The following is a 10,822-nucleotide window of genomic DNA, read 5'->3' as shown; positions in this document are numbered from 1 at the left end:
TATGACACCCACAAGCACTCCTGGCTGACACCTTGCTCCAGCCTCGTCCTGTGGTGTTCAGAATTATGGAAATTCTGGAACTCTGAGCTCTATGAGCAAAGGTCTAAGTGGTAGATTCTGGAATCCAGGCCCGAGCACCTTACCACATTCCCCAGTGCCAGCTTTGTTAGAGACCAAGAGTCATACACAAGGAGAAAGAAACATACTGACGTATATAGAGAGATGGAAGGTGACAAAGACAGGGAGGAACCTAGAGTTGTCTGAAAGAGATGCAGGGAGGGAAGAGTTGGGGGCACACAAAGGACAGACAGGATTCTGGTACTAGGCCCCATACTGGGCCCCTGTTTCCCTACATTCCTTAACACTGTTCCACTCTAGTCTAGTTAATCATGTTCTACCACTGGTTACTTCAATTTACACTCACTCTGCCTCCATCATCCCTAGAAACCCCCTCTGCTAAGTAGTCAAGGCTATTCACCATACTGTTCCTACTTTCACCTCTGATTCCTCATGCTCTGCAAAATGTGACCACCATGCCCTTGCTCTTTGCCCCTCATTACTTCCACTTATGCATTGTCTTAGTCTGTTTGTGCTGCTATGAGGGAATACTTGAGACTGGGTAATTTACAAATGAGAAAATTATTTCCTCACAGTTCTAGAGGCTGGGAAGAAGTCCAAGATCAAGGTGCTGGAATTTGGTGAGCACTTTCTTGCTGTGTCCTCACATGGTGGAAGACAGAAGGACAAGAAAGAACAAACCCACTCCTACAAGCCCTTTTTATAGTGGCACTAATGCCTTCATGAGGGTGGAGCCCTTGTGATCGAAGCACCTCCTAAAGGGCTCACTTCCCAATACTGTTGTGCTGGGGATTAAGTTTCTAACACCCGAGTTTTAGAAAGGACACATTCAATCATAGCACTCATCCTTGGCATCTTGTTCACCTTGCTGCACTTACTGTGCTGTCCCAATCCTAATTTAATGGAATCTTCCCCACTTGACACATTACATATTACAAATGACATATTACATATATATACTCACACTCAACTGCTTTGTCATTTTCACTCTTGTCCTACCTTTTATTCCCCTGTTCACTTATGCTGCCTTTCATCCACTTAGATTCACTCACAGCCAGCCTCTTGCTATCATAATTCCCTAATCTTCTATTTTTCATTACCCAAATTCACTCCCATCATATTTCCTCTTCATTCTGTTCACTCTCACTCAGACTCACTCCCTACTTTCATTTGTATCTCCTGATGCCACATCAGGTGACTCCTGTTCACTCTCACATGGCCCATCTTTCAGCTTTGTTCATTGACTGGGGCCTTCCTTATCTCCCCCATTTCCTCCTTTCTGTCCCTTCTCCACCTCTATTCTTACAGATGCTGCCCCCATTAACCCAATTTCCTAAAACTCTGCCCCATATTCCTCCCAAACAGTAGCTCCAGTTACCCATATATACTTACTCTACTCTTGTTCACCTCCAATCCTTCTCCATTTTCTCTTGTCTCCATTTATTGTCGCTCTGCTTCTAATTACCTCATTCATTTAAATCCACTACCAGTGTAACCCCTACCACCCTCTTTTCATTTATATTCTGTTTCCAAGTCAAATCTAGTTGCTCCTACTTTGCCTCTTAGTGCCCCCATTTGGTCACACTTTTTCTTGAATTCATCACTTTTCACTCACATTGGGCTCTGTATTTCCCCACCGTAGCCACCTTGGCCATGTGACCCTCAGCCCTTCTCTGCCTCACGATACCCATCTTTACTCACCTTCTCTCTTTTTCTTTGAGGTAGAGTCTCACTATGTCACCCCTGGCAGACTGCCGTGGCGTCACAGCTCACAGCAACCTCAAACTCTTGGGCTTAAGCAATTCTCTTGCCTCAGCCACCGGAGTAGCTGGGACTACAGGCGTCTGCCACAATGCCCGGCTATTTTTTGTTGCAGTTGTTATTGTTGTTCAGCAGGCAGGCCGGGCTCCAACCCGCCAGCCTCGGTGTATGTGGCCAGAGCCCTACTCACTAAGCTATGGGCACCACCACACTCACCTTCTCTTTACTTTCCTTCCTTCTCAGTCTGCTCAACAGTGCCTCCATTCATGCATGCTCTTCTGCCCATTCTCACTTGCTGATTCCCACTGGGTTTGATGTACCTACCCCCCACATTCCGGGACCATTGCTTTGCATTACCTCTGTCTAATTCCAGTCTGCCCCTGCTCACCTCTCGTCACTCTCCTCTCTCAGAGTATCTCCAACTCAAACACAGCCTGGTTCACACTCTACTATTTATTCAGCTCCATTCATTCCCTCTTCTTCTGCCCTTCCTGCATCCCCTTCTTCCCTTCATGCCCCACATTACTCCCATTCACTCCTACTTTGTCCCAAATTCTCCTCTCTTTATTCATGTCATCCTTCAAAGGCCACATGTATTCGTCCTCTAATCCTCAGTGCTCATATCAACTCCATTTGCATTTGCCACTTTCATTGCTCCATTCACTCACAGTCTGCTCCCACTTGCATTTTTTATCACTTAGATTATGCCTCATTTTCTCACCATTCACTCAGTCTCATTAAAATCTCCAATTAATTCATAATCGAATGCATTGTCATTCCTTTCCTCTGCCCCACATTCACACCACTCTGCTACTCATTCACTTCCATTCTGTTGCCCTTTGCCTCTCTTTACATCTATTCACTCCCAATTTGTCCTTCAGTCACCATTACTCACTGCCCCCCCCCAGTCCCATGTGTCTCATGTTCACTGACACTCACATTGACCAAGACGGAAAAGTCCGATGCATTGTTGTTTAGCATTCGATTTGTTTTCACATACCAACACCAACACAGATCTCAGTGGCTTCAAGAGGATGAAAGGGGATTCCTCTTTTAGTGGAAGGTAATTCAGGGCTAGTGTGGTGGTTTCAAAGTCACCAGAGACCTGGCTCCTTCTGTGCTGTTGTTCTGCCAACCTCACCTGCTATCTTGTGGTCCAAAATAACTGCTCACAATTGGCAACACTTTCAGAGTTTTTTGGCATCACAGCTCACAGAAACCTCCAGCTCTTGGGTTTAGGCGATTATCTTGCCTCAGTCTCCCAAGTAGCTAGAACTACAGGCGCCTGCAATGCCTGGCTATTTTTTGTTACAGTTTGGCCGGGGCTGGGTTTGAACCCACCACCCTCAGTATATGGGCCGGCACCCTACACACTGAGCCACAGGTGCCGCCCCACTTTCAGAGTTTTGATAAGTTTTTTTTTAAAAATTATGTATTTATTATTAAATCATAGCCGTGTACATTAATGCAATCATGGGGCACCATACACTGGTTTTATACCATTTGACATATTTTCATCACACTGGTTAACATAGCCTTCCAGGCATTTTCTTAGTTATTATGTTGAGACATTTACATTCTACATTTAGTAAGTTTCACATGTACCCTTGTAAGATGCACTATAGGTGTAATCCTACTTTAGAGAAGTTTCCCTTCAAGTCCTTTGCCCACCTGAGATGGGATCCCTTGTTCTTTTCTTGCTAATATGTTTGAGTTCTCTGTGGATTCTGGTTATTAAACCTTTGTCAGAGACATAACCTGCAAATACCTTCTCCCATTCTGAAGGCTGTCTGCTTGCTTTACTTACTATGTTCTTGGCTGTGCAGAAGCTTTTTAGTTTGATCAAGTCCCAGGAGTGTATTTTTGATGCTGCTTCAATTGCCTGGGGGGTCCTCCTCATAAAATATTCACCCAGGCTGATTTCTTCAAGAGTTTTCCCTGCACTTTCTTCTATTATTTTTATAGTTTCACGTCTTAAGTTTAAATCTTTAATCCAGTGAGAGTCTGTCTTAGTTAATCGTGAAAGGTGTGGATCCAGTTTCAGTCTTCTACAGATCGCCAGCCAGTTCACCCAGCACCATTTGTTAAATAGGGAATCTTTTCCCCATTGAATGTTTTTAATTGGCTTGTCAAAGATCAAATAACAGTAAGTAGTTGAGTTCATCTCTTGGTTCTCTATTCTGTTCCATACATCTACCTCTCTGTTTTTGTGCCAGTACCATGCTGTTTTGATTACTATCAATTTACAGTATAGTCTGAGGTCTGGTAGCATGATTCCTCCTGCTTTGTTTTTATTTCTGAGTAATGTCTTGGCTATTCAAGTTTTTTTCCGATTCCACATAAAACGAAGTATTATTTTTTCGAGATCTTTAAAGTATGACGGTGGATCTTTAATATGGATTGCATTAAAATTGTATATTGCTTTGGGTAATACGGGCATTTTAACAATGTTGATTCTTCCCAGCCATACGCCTGGTATGTTTTTCCATTTGTTAACATTTTCAGCTATTTCTTTTCTTAGAGTTTCATAGTTCTCTTTATAGAGATCTTTCACGTCCTTTGTTAGATAAACTCCCAAATATTTCATCTTCTTTGGCACTGCTGTGAATGGAATAGAGTCCTGGACTGTTTTTCATCTTGGCTACAAAGGCTACTGATTTATGAATGTTGATTTTGTAATCTGAGATGCTGCTGTATTCCTTGATTACTTCTAAGAGTTTTGTAGTAGAATAAGTTTTTTTTTTATTTTTTCTTTCTTTCTTTTTTCTTTTGGCCGGGGTGGGTTTGAACCCACCACCTCCGGCATATGGAGCTGGCGCCTTGCTCCTTTGAGCCACAGGTGCTGCTCGAGTTTTGATAAGTTTTGATAAAATGTACCTTAAGAGCAATTGTAATGATGACTCATCAGTCAGATGAGGGGGTTTCTCTTTGTCTTTGTGGGGGAATGTCACATATTGTGCTGACTCTTGGTGGAACTGGCCACTTGTCAGGTTTCCACATCCCTTCACCTAGCTACCCGGGTTTAGGCCACTGAATGAGGAGGTTCCACCTAAAGAGACTTAGGGTTGAGGATGCCCAGGACAGATAGTGGGGATCTTGGCTCCACAGCAGAAAAGCAGGCCTCCCATAGCTTGGGCATGTACCCTGAGGGCCTGTATCACTGGTTTAGAAACATTTCTGGAGCTGGAAATCATGGCACCCTAATTCCTACCAACTCTGAAGGATTACCATCTTTTTACAGGTGTGTGTATACAAGGTTGTGGGGATGATTAAGAGAGCTTGGAAATTTTGTACCCAGGAGGTATTGATTCTTTAAGGCAGTAGTTCTCAATCTTCCTAATGCTGCAATGTATTTTCATTGTTAAAAAGGGGTCTCAACCCACAGGTTGAGAACTGCTGCTTTAAGGAGCAAAAGGTCTAAGTTCCTCTCTTGTTTTATCTTTTTAAAAATTAAAAAAAGTCCTCTGTTGCAAAAAAAAAAAAAAAGAAGAAGAAAAAAGAAAGAGGGAGAGAGAAAAAATTAAAAAAATTTCAATTATTATGGGTGGATAATAGTTTTATGTATTTATAGGCTACATGTTATGTTTTGATATAGGCATACAATGTATAATAATCAAATCAAAGTAATTGGGGTATCCTTCACCTCAAGAATTTACTATTTCTTTGTGTTAGGAATAATCCAATCCTACTATTTTAGTTATTCTACAGTATACTATAATTTATTATTGACTATATTAATTTGTTGTGCTGTCAAATATTGTTCATTCTACCTAGCTATAATTTTGTACCCATTTTATCCTCCGTCTACTACCCTTCCCAGCCTCTGGTAACCATCATTCTACTCTTTGTCTCCATGAGATTATTTTTGTATTTAACTCCCACATATGCATGAGAACATGCAAGATTTGTCTTTCTGTGCTTGGGTTATTTCACTTAACATAATGTTCTCTGGTTCCATCCATGTTGTTGCAGCTTTTTCTCTTTGCCTTGTATGCCAGGATGCTCTATTCCTTCACTTGTTTTAATGGTTCTGGAATCAGGTTCCTCATATACTTTTTGAAAGTTCTGTAGGATATTGAATAAACAAAAGAAGAGTATTATTGGGTAGAAGTGATGGATCTGACCTTGGAAGTCTGTGTGACCGTGGGCAAATTACTTAATCTCACTGGAATTTAATTTCCTTACCTGACTGATAGAGGTTCTAAGACTGCTGTGCCTATCTGAGCTAGGTCCTGTCATGTGCTTCATACAGTGTCTGGCACACAAGAGATACTGAGTTATATTGCTTGCTGTGCCTGTTGGCAGGAGTGTCCTCACTGGTTTTCCTGTTCCCATCCTTGCCTTTTGCAGTCTGTTATTCACAAAGGAAACTTCAAGTCATCTTTTTTTTTCCTTCTTAAGAAACATATATATATATACACATACATCAAATTTTATTTAAATAATAAACACTTCCATAACACTTGCTACATGCTAGACATTGTTCTAAACCCTTTATAATTTTCAGCTTGCTACCATAACTCTAAAGAGGTAAGTGCTATTATCATTATCCCACTTTTATAGTGAGGAAACAGCACAGAGAAGTTAAGAGTTGCACCCTAAGTCACAGAGCTGGTACTACGCAGGTGAGGGTTTGAACTCATCATATTTGCTTATTTGTATCTGTTTTCTTCATTCTCAAACTAGAACACTATGTGGCATAAAAGAGGTACTTAAGCAAATCTCTGTGGAAGTCACATTATAGTGGGGCAAGAGAGGCAATAAACAACTGAGTCATATAGAGATGTGTTTTTAACGTTTTTTAATATTTAAATTACATATGTGGCTTTTTTGTTGAGACAGAGCGTCACTATGTCGCCCTCAGTAACGTGCCGTGGTGTCACAGCTCACATCAACGTCAAACTCTTAGGCTTAAGCGATTCTCTTGACTCAGCCTCCCAAGTAGCTGGGCCTACAGGCTACTTGCTACTCGCCACAACGCCCAGCTATTGTTTGTTGCGCTTGTCATTGTTGTTTAGCTGACCCAGGCTGGGTTCGAACCTGCCAGCCTGGGTGTATGTAGCCGGCACTATAACCACAGTGCTACAGGTGCCAAGCCGTTTTTAACGTTTTTTAATGGTTGATTTATTCAGACGGGCCTTTAAAACATCTAATCTCTCCTAGGCTTCCCATTACGTCCATAATGAAATAAGAGCTCCATCCCTGGCTGAGGAGGCCTTATAGCACCTGCTCCCTGTCCACACCTTCTACACTTCCAACACATTGACACCGTTTCTGCCCATCCAAAGAAAGCAAACTTAATACACCCCCCTTTGGCCACACTTAATACACCCCTTCATCCCCGAGGTGCGTGAGTGTGTGTCCCAAATCACCATTTATTCTTCAGCTTGCTTCCACATACCAACCTACCATCCTTCAAACGCTATAATGTAAACTCCCAGAACTAGCCACTAGTTGGAGCCAGTGGCTTTCCTCTACCTCTTAGCTAGTCTTCGTGCAGGCAAAGAGTTTCTGTCGCGCAGTTGTCAATTACACCTGCAACCCAGTTCCAGCCCTCCAAGTTCAAAACACGAAATTGCCACCAGCTAGAATCTTTTCTTTAATCAGGTACTTCCCTTCCCGGGCCCCTCCCAATAAAAAAGTTGGTGTCTGAAGTCTTAGGATTGTCATTTCCGCAGAACAAAGTAAACACTGGCTCTCCGCGTCCGCATTCGAAAAATTCGAGGTGGGTGCGGCCATCTCGTCTCAGGGATGTGACGTCATCAATAGCTTACCTTCCTTCTGCGCCTGCCTCGCCGTTCGGGCACCTTCCTTGCGCCATGTTGACTGTTGGCAGACGTGGCCTCAAAGGCACCACTGAGCGTGCGCAGAACTGGCCGCTGCAGTCGTGTTTGACTGCGGTGCCAAAGAGTCATTCCTGAAGCGGAAGTGCTTGTCGGGGCCAGTTCTTGTAACGGTCTTCTCGTCAATGAACAGAAAATCTGATGTTGAGAGAGCGAGGTTGAGGGGGCAAGTGCTAGGGGTCGTGGGCTGAGTGATGGGGAGTTCTAGGAGATGAGTGAAGAGGGGGAGGGAGTGAGTGGTGAGGCACCGAGAGTTCAGTGAATGAGGGTCTGGGGGCTAAATGGTGGCCAAAGTTACGTGGCTAGTCAGGATTGAATGCGGCTTATTAAACTTTTACACATTTCCCAGCACAGTGACCGGTTCTAAAGGTTCATGCGCATCTTTCAGGCCCCTCAGTAGATGCACCCCGCTCCTCCCTCTGCCCTCTTCTTTTGCCCGAGCCTAGAGATAAGGGCCTATTGTGAACGCTCCAGCTGAAGTGAACCTGCACCTGAAGGGCTCTTTTCGGCTTTTGGGCAAGACAGTCGTTGTGAGGTGAGCAGAAAGAGGCACGCACCTGTGAGGACTCACCTAACTGTGGGCTTCTCCCGGAGTTTGGGGCCTGGGAACGGTGGATGGGGCCAGGCGCCACGAGGTTTGAGGGGTTTTGAGAGGAAAATGTCGTTGAGATAATAGTTTTAGAGTAAGTTTTTGTCGTTTAACAAATAGCACATTTGAATTATAGATTAATTAGGAAATAGAAGAAAAGACAATAAAAGGAGCTAATTCTGTCCCCCATTTAAATTACTATTCTTATTCCCATTTTTAGTGTATAGGGGTATACCTTTTTAACATTTAACATAAAGTTTTAAAATGGGTTTCTGCAGTTTTATAACTTTGTTTTCATTTAGAAGTTTAATATAATTCAGTTTAAATTTTTCTATACTGGTTTTAAAGTTTAAGTTGAGATATATGTACCACAGAGTACATGAGATATGTGTACAGTTAATTTTATATGACATTTTTAACATCCGTCTAACACTTAATCCCTATATTTCATTATTAATCCCTTATTGTGGGTCATATAGGATTGCTTAAGTTTGGCATTATTAAAGTCAATGCTGAGGTTAAGGTACTTACAGAGAAATTATGATACAGTATAATGAATTATTTGATTAAGGAAAATACTTTAGAAATATAATTTCTGGGTCAGTACACAATTTAATATATATGTACATATATGTATATGTGTTATATATATTACATATATTAATATATATATATATATATATATAACCTTTTGTATTTAGCGTTTACATTAAGAAAAGAGTCAGGAGGCAAGAGAATCGCCTAAGCCCAAGAGCTGGAGGTTGCTGTGAGCCGTGATGCCATGGCACTCTACCAAAGGCGATAAAGTGAGACTCTGTCTCTTAAAAAGCTAAAAAAAAAAAAAAAAAAGAGTCAGGAATATACTAGTTGGTGTTAAAACCACATGGTTTCTCAAACTCTTCCACAGAGTGGCTTCTTGGCCTGCTAGTATGAAGGGATTCCTAGCTAGATAATTTGGGTTGTGTCCTCATAAGCTGTCATACACTCTTCTCCACTTTTTTCAGCTCAGTCTTCACAAATCTCTGCTTTTTCTCAAGAAGAGCAGGAAATGGCCAAATCCCAGGTATGTCTGTCTGTTCATTTTATCTGTTTTACTGTGGATGTGATATATAGGACTCTTTGCCATAAAATAGGAAATTATAGTATTTGTAAGTAAGGATTAGGATCAGGGAAAATAAGAGACCGAGGATCCAGGCCAAATGTGTCTACATGTAGGATTTAGGGTGTAACAGATATATGAATTAATATTCAGCTGTCAATTTCTCCTTGAGCTTCTGACAGTCAAAGGGAAACATAATCAGTACCTGGGCTCACCTCACCAGGAGAGAGCACACCAAAGCCTGGGGGGAAGTCAAGGTTTCCTAGAATTGCTTTTCAAGGCATTTCTTTGCCAAGTCTTCATGTGAATGGTGGAATTGTCTTCAACCCTAGCCTGGTGATAAGTGCAGTCTCTGGTTTCCTGCATATATTACCTACAGCTTTCCTGTACACAATTTAGTACAATGTGTGTTCTAATGTGTGTTATAATGTTTAATATAATGTGTATATTACCTACAGCATTCCTGTAGATAATACGTCAAAATACCATGTCAAAATGTAATTTTGGAATGAAATCTCTTAGGGTCCTGCCTGTCTTTCAAATGATTTTCCTGAAGTAATTTTCTCAGTTGGACTTTGAATTATCTTTTGGCCAAGAGACAATGTTCAGATACCCATAGCTCATCATCTTTTTTCTTTCTTTCTTTCTTTTTTTTTGAGACAGAGTCTCACTATGTCGCCCCATAGAGTGCGTTGGCGTCACAGCTCACAGCAACATCAAACTCTTGGGCTTAAGCCATTCACTTGCCTCAGCCTCCCAAGTAGCTGGGACTACAAGCGCCTGCCGCAGCACCCGGCTATTTTTAGAGATGAGGTCTTTCTCTGGCTCAGGGTGGTCTCAAACTTGTGAGCTAAGGCAGGCCACCCACCTTGGCCTCCCAGAATGCTAGGATTACAGGCATGAGCCACTGTGCCCAGCCTATCATCTTTTCTTTCACTTTTTAAATCTTTATCTTTAAAATTAACATGGAGCAAAATTTATTTTGCTGTTGTATAGGTTGATAAATGTTAACACATGTACATATTGATATGACTAATCTATAGGATGGATAATAGTTTCATTACCACAACAAATCCCCAACAAAATCCTACATGCTCTCTCTTTATAGTTACATCCTTCCCCATCTATAACCTCACCCAGCCACAGGTCTATAGTTTTGTCTTTTTAAGAATGTCATGTGAGTGGGGTCATGTGCCAGGTAACCTTTTCCTTTTGAGATGATAAATTTACATGGGATTCTAAGAATAGTACAGAGAAATCCTGTGTGCCTTTTCCTCAGTTTCCCGTGATAACACCCCACAGAACTGTAGTGTAGTATCAAAACCAAGCACAGAATCACTCCACTAGCACAGGGAGATGTTATCCTCAAGTTGTCCTTTTATAGCTACATCCACCACCCTTCCTCCCTCCTACCCATTCCTTTCTTTTTTGGGGGGGGCAGTTTTTGGCTGA

General features: G+C 41.9%; 1 protein-coding gene across 6 annotated transcripts in view; it reads left to right on the top strand.

The window, feature by feature from the left end:
- Positions 1-7,719: 7,719 nt before the first annotated feature.
- ZNF182 (zinc finger protein 182) overlaps positions 7,720-10,822 on the top strand; it is an 82,026-nt gene continuing 78,923 nt past the window's right edge. For 2 of the 6 annotated variants that reach the window (XM_053580876.1, XM_053580875.1), the window contains exons 1-2: positions 7,720-8,217; positions 9,276-9,334. In XM_053580876.1, coding sequence (XP_053436851.1) covers positions 9,320-9,334 — 15 coding nt within the window. In that variant the 5' untranslated portion in view covers positions 7,720-8,217; positions 9,276-9,319. The remainder of the gene's footprint in view (positions 8,218-9,275; positions 9,335-10,822) is intronic. The other 4 variants (XM_053580872.1, XM_053580874.1, XM_053580877.1 and 1 more) reach the window with 4 other exon arrangements.

This window comes from Nycticebus coucang, chromosome X (genome assembly GCF_027406575.1).
Source record: "Nycticebus coucang isolate mNycCou1 chromosome X, mNycCou1.pri, whole genome shotgun sequence".
In the NCBI taxonomy this organism is placed as follows: Eukaryota; Metazoa; Chordata; class Mammalia; order Primates; family Lorisidae; genus Nycticebus; species Nycticebus coucang.
The sequence above is the reverse complement of the archived record's forward strand: the minus strand, read 5'-3'. Positions and strand labels throughout refer to the sequence as shown.